The sequence below is a fragment of the Salvia miltiorrhiza genome, chromosome 6 (genome assembly GCF_028751815.1).
Source record: "Salvia miltiorrhiza cultivar Shanhuang (shh) chromosome 6, IMPLAD_Smil_shh, whole genome shotgun sequence".
NCBI lineage: Eukaryota > Viridiplantae > Streptophyta > Magnoliopsida > Lamiales > Lamiaceae > Salvia > Salvia miltiorrhiza.
This window is the reverse complement of record NC_080392.1, coordinates 21,404,062-21,417,282: the sequence shown is the minus strand read 5'-3', so window position 1 is coordinate 21,417,282 and position 13,221 is coordinate 21,404,062. Positions and strand designations below refer to the sequence as shown.

The following is a 13,221-nucleotide window of genomic DNA, read 5'->3' as shown; positions in this document are numbered from 1 at the left end:
ATTGTTCTTCTTAATAATTGTAGGCTAAACAAGAAGTTGAAAGGATTTGCTTCAAGGCTTACCTCTTCAAGGTACAGTTTGGAGTTGGAGGAAACTCTCTCTCCCTTTCTCAGCTTCTTCAGCACGTTTTAGTGAGGGAAGAAGAGACTTGATGGCTGGAACAAATTTGTGTTGCTGCATAATTGAGTGGTGGGGAAAATGGTGGTGAAAGTGGTGGGGAAAAGTGATGATAATGGTGTGGAGAAGTTGGGGAACAAAAGTTGATGGAAGAAAAAGAAATAAAAAAAAATGTAGAGAAGAATTAATGATGTATTTTCTATATCTCGGTGATTCTGTAACTGTAATAAAATACTGGCTTCGATTCTGCTTGATACTGTATTTACATAAATCTCGATTTCGACATGTGATATCTCGCTAAAATCTATAAGTTATAAAATGAATCTAAATTAAATCCGTAGATTTAATTCGTTCGTTGTTTTAATATAAAAATTAAATCCGCAGATTTAATTAACTCACGAGTCGGAAATAATCCACGACTTGAGTAAAAATAAAATTTAATTCCATCTCGCTTAAATAAATAACGTGACTTTGCTAAGTCAGTTATAACTCTGAAATAATATCATTGACTGCTTTAACAATATAAATTCAGGATCATCAGCTGAATTCATATCAAGATAATAACTGGTTTCATTCACTGATGAACAATAATAAACACGCATTACTGGATTTAAAAATATATAAAAGAGCGGGTCACTACATTTTTTAATCAGTCTAGCTTTATTCTCCACAAGTATTTTTGTATTTCTAATGTATTTTGAACTTAATTGCATACGTTAAGACGAACTTCCCAGTGGGTCACCCATCTTAGTTGTGCTCTAAGTCAAGCACGCTTAACCTTGAAATTCTTTTCGAGTGGTCATCAATACAAAACACGGGTATTATTAATATAATTATCACCTATTAATTCATTTAAACTCTATTTCAATATACAATATCATTTATTCATAGCCTTAGAATATGCTGAAGTCATATCTGAGACTTGTGGTGCCAACGAAAGAATGACGGTAAATATACAATCGAATTTAAAATAATAAAAAATATTAATATTATAGTTAATTAAAAAAATATATATTATTGTTGAAAATAATAATAAATTTAAAATATTGTTGGAAACCTTGTAGAATATCCTAATCCTTGTTTTGATGATACCAAAATCCATAGGTCTTAATTGTAATAGACTAGAACTGTTTGAACTCAAGTGTTAGAGTTCGTTTCTAGGTTAGCTTGCGGTTCTGAAGACTGAAGACTGAAGGACAAAGGACTGAAGACTGAAGACTGAAGATACCAACTGAAGTATCAGTTGAAGAATCAGTTCGGAACTGATTACTTAATGCGTGCCGCGTGGACTCAGCGGACTGATACTAAAGTCAAGTATCAGTTAAACATTCTTCCTCGGACTGAACTTCCAACGTTCAAAAGGAAGCCACGTACTCACATAGTACAGCCGCATTAAATGCAGAGATCTCAGGATCATCCCTCTCTGCAGAGGTCATTCCTATTTGGTGGCTATTTTATCAGAGACGTCACATCTCCTGCTCTTCAACATAGTCGTTCCCACCAAACAAGGAACCTCGAAGATTGAAGCCTCAGCCCAAATTCGAAATGCTCTCCAACGGAAGAAATCTTGAAGACGTTCTCCGCCAACGGATCTATTCAAGACCTCTCCTATAAATAGCGTTCGAGGATCACTTCAATCTTCACCGATTCAACGACATAAGCTGAAACTCTGCCAAAATAGTTTCTCAGCCAAAAGCTTAACCTCCCCAAAGCTTGAATCGAAGAAGAGAATTCCAAAGCCAAAAATCAGTCACTGCTGATTACACACATTCTCTTAAACCTTAGGCAAACCTCTGTTTACCCAGAAGCCTAGGTCAAACTTGCTCCAAAGAACTCGTTCTTTGAAGTATAGTTGGCAAGTTTTCAAACCTCCTTTCGAGAGATAGAATCGAGTGTTTGAGTGGTAAGGAGTTCAGGAAGGTACTCTGACTCCGTGAGATCCTAGCACGGATTGTGCTAGGAGTGAGAAATCCAACGCGAGTGAAGTGTTGGTACTGAAGAGTGGAATCTTCAGTGGTACGGTTGTGTGCACCCGGCAAGCACATGGTTCGGTTTGCAGTGCACCAGTTAAGCACTTGCGGAGTGGATTGTTGGTCTGATCAACCGACCGTGGATGTAGGAAGTGTTTTTCGAACCACGTAAAAGTCTCTGTGTTATTTACAGCTTTCAGTTTTACATTCTTACTTGTGCTCTTTCATTTGATAAACTGAATACTGAATAACTGCAAAGAGAAACCTAAGACTAACAACGTGCTCAACCGAGGCTATTACGAAACAAAGTTATTTCCGCTGCGTACGATATCAGTCTGACTGATCTATCCTCTGATAGTCAGGAAGAGTGATATCATCTCTGTTTTAGCAAACTCGACTGAAGCCTTTACGTGCATTAGTTAAGTTCCAGTAACTTAACTGATAACTCCTTACTGAAGAGTTTTTCAGTATCAGTCGTCAACCCTATTTGGTCAAAACTCCTTTTTGTTAACAGGTGTCACTGTTTGCTTGTAAAGTTTCGTTTTGATCTCTATCTTGAGATCCATCTGTGTTAGAGGAGAAAAATAGCCCATAGGTGTATTCCCCCCCCATACACCTATTTGAGACCCTCCGGACCTAACAAATATTCTCAATAATTTAAAAATAAGAATAAATTAGAATATTAATTAAAAAATAATAAAATATTATAAAAAAAATAAAAATAACAAAAAAATTAATAATATTTACCTATTCCGTCGGTAAATTTAAAAAAATAATTAAAAAATAAATTAAAGATAATAAATAATATTTAACGACAGATTGTTTTCCGTCGCTATTCGTTGGTAAATTTAAAATAATAAATAATATTTAACGACAGATTATTTTTTGTCGCTAATAATTCCGTCGCGATTCCGTCGGTAATCCATCGGTAAAATTTTGAAAACATCTTCGTCAGAATTCCGCCGTTGTTCAGTCGGTGATTACCAACGGATTAGTTTCCGTCGGTAATTCCGTCAGTGTCCGATATGTTTTTTTGTAGTGGACGGATCTGGGTCCCAAAATTTCAGATCCGTTGGATCTGAGGCAGATGTGGATCTGATAAATTAAAACGGATCTGGATTTGGTATTGATGAGATCCGATCCAGATCCGGCCCGTCGCCATCCCTATGCATGAGCACGTGGGTGGTTGGGCTTCAACAATTTATATATATTTTTATTTCAATTAATCCAAAGTGGCGGTCGACCTTTGCTTGTTATGGTTGCTACTAGGAGCAGTCTAACATGCGTTGGTGCACTCATTTGCTGACCAACCTCCGCCACTATTGTTGTCGTCATGGGGTTGTTACAACATCTTTGGTTTCCCATTTTTTCCCATTTTTTTAAAGGTTTGGTTTCTGAATTTGGTTACTTTATTTGTGGAAATATGTAAATAAATTTTCATCGAACCTCTTTCCCTCCCCCCCCCAAAAAAAAATCATCGAAACTCCGACAATTGGAAATTGAAATTGCATGAATATTTAATGTGAGATCTTTTTAATTATTTGTTGATCAGAGAAGTATGTATAATTTTATACAGCTACTCCCTCACAAATGGAATGAGTATACTCCATTAATATGGTAAATAAATTTTCATCGAACCTCTTTTTCCCAAAAAAAAAAAAATCATCGAAACTCCAACAATTGGAAATTGAAATTGCATGAATATTTAATGTGAAATCTTTTTAATTATTTGTTGATCACAGAAGTATGTACAATTTTGTACGGCTACTCCCTCACAAATGGAATGAGTATACTCCATTTTATAGACCGAATTAAGCTGTATATCACACGAATTGATGTACTAGTAAAATAATAAGTGAGACTTTTACATGAACGGAGGGAATACTACATAATGTGTAATGTATTAAGGATTGAGAGTTTAAATGGTTGTGAGTAAATTATTTTTTTTCTTTCGTGAATTAATACTCCCTCCGTCCCACTATAAGTGAGACTCTTTCTATTTGGGTGTCCCACCATAAATGAGACTCTTTCCGTTTTTTGTAAAAGTTTTACCCTTTAAGACTACCAACAACGGTGCCTTTGTTAAAAGGTCACCGGCTACACGACAAAGTCACTTTTTAATTAAAATAATAAAGAAAGGCATGAAATTGTTTGACCCAGGCGGACGCCCGCCTTGCGGGTCACCATTTTGACATTAACTAATATGTTGCCATGTGACATTTCATTTTATTTATTTTTAGCTTTGTTTTAACAAAATTAAATTTATATATTTATAATAAAGAAAATACTATTAAAATTATATCAAAATTCTTATTAATTTGAACTTTATAAATAGAACTCAAATTTACGTTCATTCTTACATACAAACTAAATTTCTCACTTCTCCTCAATTTCATTTCATTTTGAGTTATGGATCCAAATCATCCCAATTACTTTTATCCAAATTCTCAAAATTATCCAAATTCGCAAGATTATCCTAACTCTCAAGATTCTGCAAATTTTACTTCTTATCCAACTTCTCATCTTTTTCCAAATTTTGAAGACCAAGCAAATTCTCAATTTTATCAAAGCCAATTTTCTCCAAATCTAAGTCAAATTCCCACATCTCAAAGAATTTCCACATCAGAAAATGTCTCCCGCAATTTGTTCTTGGGTGTTCAACGCCCAAACAAAAATCAGAAATGGGCAAAAAATATAACTTGGTGTGTTAAAGAAGATGTAGCCTTTATGTCATCTTGGATCTATGCTAACGAAGATAGCATTCAAGGGAAAAGTCAAAAAGGGGAATCGCTTTGGGCACGTGTGCATAAATTTTATCACATAACTCAAGCAGAAAATCCCAACGAGCTCAACGAGCGAAACATTGAATCAATGAAAGGTCGCTGGAAACGTCTTAATGAAAATGCAAACAAATGGGTTGCTGCTTGCAGGGAGGCAAATGCTCGAAGAAGGAGTGGAATGAGCGACAACGATGTTGAGAAAAAAGCTCATTCCATTTATGAAGTAGGTGGGAGAAAGTTTCAAGACTTGGTTGTATTTAATGAAGTTATGAGTAAACATCTCAAGTGGAATCTTTATGATACAACACCAATTTTTCCTCATGCAAGTGAAGATGTTGATAACCATCAAAGTGGTGGCAGCTCGAAAAGATCAAAGACTTCAGAAGATGGGAGGTTTTCTGTCCCCTCCAATCCAGAAACTCCAACATCTGAACAATCAACCGCGACTCGTCCTATTGGCAAGGATAAGGCAAAATGAAAGGAAAAGGTAAGGCCTCACAATCTGAATCTACTAATGAATCTGCTGTTGCTGCAGAAATTCGTGCAATGAGACTCACTAGAGATGCCGAAGCTGAGTTAATAAAGACTCGAATCGAACTAGAGCGCAAAAAGTTGCAAAGAAACGCAATGAAGATGAAAGAAAAAATGTTGCTTCAATTGTTGGCGAAAGATCACTTATCTCTGGAGGACGAAGAGATGAAACGTCAACTAACTAAGATTGTGTTTGGAGAGTGAATATATTTTAATCATGCAATTTCTATGTAATTTTAGTCTATGTACTTTCTGTTTGTGTGCTTTTAGTTTATATGCTTTCTATTTGTGTGATTTTAATTTTGACAAATTGTGTTATGTACTTGTTTTATGTTTAATGAAGAAGTTGGTGAAACGAGAAATAATACGGTAAATAAAAGCAGTAAACGACACCGGATTTACGTGGTTCGGTCGAGAAGACCTACGTCCACGAGGGTTTTGGGGGTTTTTCCCTATAATTGAGAGAGTATTTTACAATTTACAAGTTGTAGGCTAAGAAAAAATGACCATCTCCTTAATTTATGCATCAAGGCCCTATTTATAAGCATGAACATAAACTTAAGGCCCTTGGGCCCATTAGACCCCTAAAGCCCATTAGCCCAATGAATCAAGCCCAAGCCCCGTTATTCTAATCTACATCTTGAAATTGAGCCATCAGAGCTGGAAAGCGGAGCCGAGCTGAGCCAAGCCGAGAATCAGGGCAATCCTGTATCAAATATCAGAAATAACCACAATAACAATAATAATAATAATAATCATAACTAGAAATATTCCCGTTATGTTTAGCACAGCGCTGGTGCATATTTCAGTCCTCATCAGAAGTGTATTTCATCTAAAGTTGAATAGCATTGGATCTGTTTAGCTTCCCAAAGCATTTATCAAATTCTGACATAACATTTGTCCAATTCACATGCATTTGTCTAATACTGACACAACATTATTTCCAATGCCTTCATATGTCATTTTTCTTTGGCTAAATCATATGCAACCGTATCAATTCAAATCTAGCTATAACTTTTGTCCAATTGACATGTCATTTCCAATGCACTTGTTTTATATCATTTCCAATGCACTTGTCCAATTCACATGTCATTTCCAATGGATTTGTTTTATATCATTCTATAAATGCCGGATGAAACACATCTCAATATTATAGAAAATCCTTACTCTTTGCTCATATATAGCTTTTACTCTATCGTTTTTCTATTTTACTTAAAAGAATGCCTGTCAATGATAACTCTTCACTTGATTCAAACTCAAGTTCTGATGTTTCCCATTCAAATGAATTCGATGAATGGGAAGAACGAGTTTATCAACAAAATCGTCAATTTGATAATATCATCGAGAATATGATCCTAACCAATACTAATTTGTTTGTAGGACATCAAATTCCAATAGCTAGGAGGAGATATTGTGATAGGGAATGTGAGCTTGGTGCAGAGCGTTTAATCAACGACTATTTTGGTACCAGCCCGACGTATCCTCCAGAGGTTTTCCGACGCTGATTTCGCATGCAACAAACGCGATTTCTTCGAATAGTGGAGGCTGCATCTGCTAATGACGAGTTTTTTCAATAGAGACGTGATGCTACTGGTAGACTAGGTCTTTCGGCCTTGCAAAAGTGTACTGCAGCAATGAGGGTATTGGCGTATGGGACATCATCCGATGTTGTCAATGAATATCTACGAATGAGCTCATCTGCAACAAGAGAAGCTTTAGTACATTTTGTAGAAGATGTTATTTCCTACTTCAGTGATACGTACCTCAGAAGGCCTAATGAACAAGATTTGGTAAGATTACTCTATGTCGGAGAACAACGTGGTTTTCCGGGCATGATTGACAGTATTGGCTGCATGCATTGGGAGTGGAAAAATTGTCCTAATGCATGGGCCTGACAATATACAGGGAAAAGTGGAAAACCAACGATCATTTTGGAAGATGTTGCATCATACGACTTGTGGATATGACATGCGTTCTTTAGAATACCAGGTTCATGCAATGATATTAATGTACTCCATCGATCTTCTGTTTTTAATGATGTCTTAGAAAGTCGAGCACCAAAGGTTAATTACGTAGTGAATGGTCGTCATTATGATAGGGTATATTATTTGACTGATGGTATATACCCTTCATGGACTGTATTTGTCAAGTCAATTACTTCCCCACAGATCCGCAAACACAAGTTGTTCGCTCAACACCAAGAGTCTATGCGAAAAGATGTTGAGCGAGCATTTGGAGTTCTACAAGCTCGATTGGCATTTCTACGACGCCCATGTCTTATTTGGGACAAAATTTTGATGGGAAAAGTTATGATGGCTTGTATCATCATGCATAATATGATACTAGAGGATGAACGGGATACCTACCAAAATTATTATGATCCAACACAATTTTTTATGGATACACCTACAAGAGTACAAACAGAAGATGGTGAACATTTCCGCTATTCTACTGAACGTATCATGAGCTTGTCTGCTTATATGACTAATAGAGATCAACTTTGCAATAGAGAAGCTCATAGGACTCTTCAAGATGATTTGATTGAGCATATATGGGAAAAGTTTGACACTGACAATTAAATATGTAATTTGCATTTTCTAGTTGTATTTTTAAGTTTCACGTATTGTACTTTGATTTATTTAATTTGAGTTATGTGTTTAATTTTTGTAATCTTCATTTGTGATTGAGTTAAATATCAATTATAATATATGACAATGTTTAATTATAATATGATTACAAATTTTTAAAATAAAATAAAATAAATATTTATTTTATTTTGTCAAATATAATAAATAAATATTAATTTTAATTTATATTGTATTTTAGATATTAGATAATTAAAAATAAAGTGAAAAGAAAAAAATATGTAGGTTGAGTTGGTGTCACCATTGGGAGTGGAAATTATATTAGGTTGTAGGTTGTGTAGGTGGATGAGAGAAAAATGAATATTTTATTAAAAATTTGAGTTGGGTTGGGTTGGACGAGTGTCACGACTGTGGATAACCTAAACATCTTTTCACTTTTTCACTTACATACAAAATACACATTTCTTAATTCTCGTGCCAAAAAAAGAGTCTCACTTATAATGGGACGGAGGGAGTATTTGATTGCTGAGAGAAAATTTTATTTTCATATTGAATTACAAAGTTTAAAATTTAGGGAAATTTTAAATTGGAGAAAAATTTAAAAAATAAATAAAATTTAATATATTTTATTTCAAATTTCAAAAATTTCAAAAATCGTGTGCAAATTCAGCAATCGTCCAAAGTTTGTGTATTTTTACTGTAATTTTCTCTTAAGATTTTTTTTTTTTTTTTTAATTTTTTCTAATCACTTTTCCTAAATTCTGCACGTATCGAATCTCAAACCCGAATCCGAAAGGAAGCCACGAGACCCGACCCGAGCCAAAAGTAAGCAAAACCCAATTCCCATTTCTAAAATCTCTCATTTCAAAAATTCATCAACAAATTTTAGGGGTTAGATAAATAGCTGAAGGGAATCGGAGAAGGTGTTGCTTATACGGTGATGATTGATTCTTCACCATCTTGGAAGCGTAGAAGGTTCATTGCTGTTTCTCCTATGGAATCAGAATTGGCTAAGGTTTTTTTCCTGGGATTTGATGTGCTTTGCTTCGTAGGTCTTATTTGTTTCTAGAATCTACTGGTCTAATGGCTAATCTTCGTTTCTTGATGAAATTATGAGTTGCATATGTACGGACTGCTGATTTTTGGGGTTAAGAATTTATTAATTTCAGTGAGGAATGCTGAGGAAGTTGTTTTATGGCGAAAATTGTTTAAGAATCGAAATAATTTATTGACCTTAGTTCGTTGGCTTCTTGAAATTAGCATATTTTTCAGTTGCCTGGCTGGCATTGGATCTTGGTTGATGTAATGTGAAACCTAAGTAATGGGTTATTTTTTGCCAATTTTATTTTCGATTTTTGGCATGATGAGTTTTGATGAATCAATTTTAGAAGTTTGGATTCTGGTGGCTTAATCTCAAGCTAGCACTAGTCGCGAAATTTAAAAAATTGATGGTGGCTTAATCTCACTACGCGGGGTAACCATGATGTTCGTCTCTACCTTTCATCTTTGATCCGTTGAGATTTTCTTGAAGCTTTCATTGCCCTCTATTGAAACAGCTTGAAAGAAGCATGTGAAAAGATGTTTTTGGAAGATTCGAGATAACTATGTTTTACTCAAGCAGCCTAGCTTTTGGGTAGTAATGGCCTGAAATATTTGTTTGACTTACCTAGTTATTTGATTTTATCTCGACACGGGATTGATAGAACTAGTGATGCTTCAGAATTATATTACAAAATTGATATATCAGAACCAATAAGGGTACATTCCTTTATTTGTGAGGCAATTTATATTTTGTAATGACTTTTCTCAGCCATTTTGCATTTTAACATCTATAAGTTTTCATGTAACTTCATATTCTTAGATTAAACTTTATCTGGATATTCAGTCGTTTTTCTTTGTGCATCCAGGGGAGGCTTGCAGCTGCTAGAGAAAAGTATGGACGAGATATCCGAGTGTATGAAACATCTTTAGCTTCTGCAACCCCGTCAAATGTCTCTGATATGGGTAAATCCATATATATTCAGTTACTCTTACACTAATCAACTCATGATGTTTCTATTGATGGTATGCTCACTGTTTTATCTTTTAACCTGTTCAGAAGAGACAGATGAGTTTTATGAGTTCACAGCAGAGGATTACTTCCGGGTTTCGGCTACTAAAAAGGAAGGTAATACAGAATTCATTCTGAATTCAGATTAGTTTTTCCTTGACTGGTCTTTCAACTTGAACTGTTGAACAGATGATCAGATATAGAATTATGGATCCATGAATCTAGGAATCCTAAAATCTCTACATCATCAAACCATGTGCAGATAAATACTTGAAGACGAAAAAGATCCGGGACGCAGAGGAGGCTGCTCGAAGATCAAGGATGACAAAGGTATAACTTGGTCATCTTTTGACAATTACCTTCTATTTTTTGTAAATATGTTGGTCATATGTCATTGATTGTCAATCAATTATGAGCAGGCGGGGGTCAAAGTGCGTTTCCCTGACAATCTTACACTAGAGGCCTCATTTCATCCATCTGAGACAATGCAAGCCTTATTCGATCTCCTGACTAAAGTTGTTGCTCGCCCTGATTTACCGTTCTATCTATGTGAGGATGCTATACTGCATGTTTTCCTTTCTCAAGAGAAACCCCTTTTCTACGACTATGAGTTTATAATCTTACGATTTGCTCGTATTGTAGACACCACGCCTCCAAAAAAGCAAATAAAGGATTTGTCCCAGGACTTCTATTCTGCTGGCTTTGTACCAGGCGCAATTGTGTACTTTGCATATGAGGTGCCCAAAGGTAGCATACTGCCTATTGACCTCCGATAATCTGCATGAACTCGTTCCCTCATCAAACAAAATCACCATAACTCCTCTTAGCTAGCTGCCTTTGGACATCATTTTAGCTCGCCCATTGTTTGACCATCTTGAGTTCGTTCAGGTGATGATGGTGCATACACGGGTCCCTCCCTTCAAGAGGAAGTCGTGTCGTTGCAAGGTCTGGAATTGGTAGCACAACAGGAGGCCCCTGAGCCAACACCAGAAGCAGCTGCAACAAGCCCCTCTGTCGTTCCTGAGCAGACCGAACAAAAGCCGAGTGAGAAGAAGAAGATGGTCAAGCCAAAGTGGTTGAAAATGTGAACAATGTAGTATTCTGAGAAACTAAATGTCACCCCAAAACTTACTGTGAATATTATGCTCTATTCAAATGCAAATCTACAAAACTGTATGATCGCATTGTGCTCTGAAAATCTATTGTTTGGTTAAACATTTTGTATTCTGGTAAATTTGATTGAGATTTGAAGTTCCAAACATTTCGTATTCTGGTAAATTTGATTGAGATTTGATGAACTTCTTGGAAGTTACACATTTGTGCTCAAATTTTATATTTTACATCAATATAAAGCATGAGAGTGGATATCTTATTTTTTTTTATCCTTCGTGTTTTTTCTATAGAGAGTTACCTATTAAATTAAAATTATATACGAAAAATATTGAAAGCACCATAATAATTGACAATTTTATCTGGCATTTTCTCCATTCTCCATTTTTAATTATTTTAAATCATTTATCCTAGTATCCTACATTAAAAACATAGTAAACTTCCAAATTTTATAATTTAATTAAAAAGCTCGATCTTCATTCTCACATTAGCTAGAATTTTTTTTGAAGCCTTACATTAGGCCATGATTATTCTCACATTGATATTCTATTAAGCCTCGTCATTAGAAAACTTAAACTAAATGATACCTTTAAAATGTATTTCAATAAATAGATTCACAAAATATTGAATCTATACGATTTATATTTATATCTATACATAATACTCTTTCCATCCTAATTTTTAGTATTTATATTTTCATTTTAATTCGTCCCACATTTAATATCCATTTCTATTTTTAGTAAAAGTAGATGAGACCCTTATTCCACTTTAACACTCTCAAAACAATATGTTTATTAGCAACCATCCAACCATCTAACCATTTTTAATATTTAATTAATTTATCTCTCTTCCACATCACTAATATTCATTCCAACTCAACCACCTCTATTTTTGTTGATTTATCAATGACCACTCGAACCACCCAACCACAACATTATATATAATTATTTTATTATTATTTTTAATCGTAATAATTTTAGTAATATTAAATATAAATTAAAATATTACAAAAAAATTAAAATGAAAAAAATAACAAACTAATAAAAATTTAAATTACGACAAACTAAAAATATAAATTACAATAATCCAAACTCGAAATAGAAAAAAACAATACATATTAAGCGTTTAATTATCATCGCCAAACTGATAACACTCATGTTTCCATGGTTTTTAATGTTCATATGATGTTAATTTTATAGGAAATTGAGTGTTGGATGATTATTTTGTACTTATATTGCTTTATCTTGTGAAACATGATTCTTGCTCGAACTTTGAAGGAATTTACAGGAATATTGAGTTCGAATTTGGCAAAACGGTCTGAAATAGAAGTTTTAGTTTGTCTCGATACGAGTTTGGGAGCGCAAACAGATCTCAAATCAGAGTTCAGACGAGAAGATATGACCGAAATAAGAAAGTCGCGCGCAGCAGCGATACGGTGGCGACCCCGCGCGACCGCCGTCTGTAGAGGAAATTTTGGGAAGAGCGTGGCGCCTAGGCAGCGACCACTGGGCATATCGCCGAGATTTTGGCAACGGCAGCGACCGCCGCATGTCCGCCGCATCATGAAGGAATTTTGTGAAGGACGCGGTGATCGCCGGCTGCGTCGCCGCGTGTCCGGGTTTTTGTTTTCTTACGCGTTTTCTGTGTTATTTTTGAGCTCAAACTCTGTATTTTACCCTGACACTATATATATGTCATCTTTTGACCTATCTAGGGTTCCCAACTTTAGTTTTTCAGTTTCATAGCTTTAGATTATTATTGCTTTCCAGTTTTTAGAGTTTGGATTGGATTTCTGCGAAGATTGAAGATTCAAGATTTTTCATTCAATTTTATTTAATTTAGTTTTTACAATTGCGTTCTTTTTAATTATGTACGTATATGTTATTTTCAATATGCCTGGCTAATTAGTTCTTTATCTGATTCTAGGATTTGTAAATAGTTAATTGAATTCATGTGATTTATTTTGTTAATACTTATTTACCTTCCAGTTTATGATTCATAATTCCTGGTGCTTGAATTCGTGTGAATTATCTGATCAATAGTTTGCATGTGAAGCTATTCGGTTTGAGACCTAGCGG

At 34.9% G+C, this 13,221-nt stretch overlaps 3 protein-coding genes across 3 annotated transcripts; all 3 read left to right on the top strand.

Moving 5' to 3' along the window:
* Positions 1 to 4,814: 4,814 nt before the first annotated feature.
* LOC130990638 (uncharacterized) lies at positions 4,815 to 5,345 on the top strand. The gene has a single exon (XM_057914862.1). The coding sequence runs from the start codon at positions 4,815 to 4,817 to the stop codon at positions 5,343 to 5,345; it is 531 nt and encodes a 176-aa protein (XP_057770845.1).
* Positions 5,346 to 6,618: 1,273 nt separating this feature from the next.
* Positions 6,619 to 7,977, top strand: LOC130990637 (uncharacterized). The gene is made up of 4 exons (XM_057914861.1): positions 6,619 to 6,888; positions 6,976 to 7,188; positions 7,304 to 7,387; positions 7,567 to 7,977. Exons 1-4 carry the CDS (start codon positions 6,619 to 6,621, stop codon positions 7,975 to 7,977), a joined length of 978 nt encoding a protein of 325 aa, XP_057770844.1.
* A 796-nt stretch (positions 7,978 to 8,773) lies between these two features.
* On the top strand, positions 8,774 to 11,294 carry LOC130987466 (plant UBX domain-containing protein 1). The gene is made up of 7 exons (XM_057910994.1): positions 8,774 to 8,998; positions 9,891 to 9,987; positions 10,082 to 10,150; positions 10,296 to 10,363; positions 10,453 to 10,582; positions 10,676 to 10,780; positions 10,922 to 11,294. Exons 1-7 carry the CDS (start codon positions 8,924 to 8,926, stop codon positions 11,119 to 11,121), a joined length of 744 nt encoding a protein of 247 aa, XP_057766977.1. The 5' UTR covers positions 8,774 to 8,923; the 3' UTR covers positions 11,122 to 11,294.
* Positions 11,295 to 13,221: the final 1,927 nt, after the last annotated feature.

Excerpts from the sequence above, each read along its gene's own strand:
- LOC130987466 (XM_057910994.1), top strand. The coding sequence starts at position 8,924 with ATGATTGATTCTTCACCATCTTGGAAGCGTAGAAGGTTCATTGCTGTT. Across the intron at positions 8,999-9,890 it reads TGGAATCAGAATTGGCTAAG|GGGAGGCTTGCAGCTGCTAG; the intron begins GTTTTTTTCCTG and ends TTGTGCATCCAG. Across the intron at positions 9,988-10,081 it reads GTCAAATGTCTCTGATATGG|AAGAGACAGATGAGTTTTAT; the intron begins GTAAATCCATAT and ends TAACCTGTTCAG.
- LOC130990637 (XM_057914861.1), top strand. The coding sequence starts at position 6,619 with ATGCCTGTCAATGATAACTCTTCACTTGATTCAAACTCAAGTTCTGAT. Across the intron at positions 6,889-6,975 it reads GCCCGACGTATCCTCCAGAG|AGACGTGATGCTACTGGTAG; the intron begins GTTTTCCGACGC and ends TTTTTTCAATAG. Across the intron at positions 7,189-7,303 it reads GGCCTAATGAACAAGATTTG|GGAAAAGTGGAAAACCAACG; the intron begins GTAAGATTACTC and ends GACAATATACAG.
- LOC130990638 (XM_057914862.1), top strand. The coding sequence starts at position 4,815 with ATGTCATCTTGGATCTATGCTAACGAAGATAGCATTCAAGGGAAAAGT.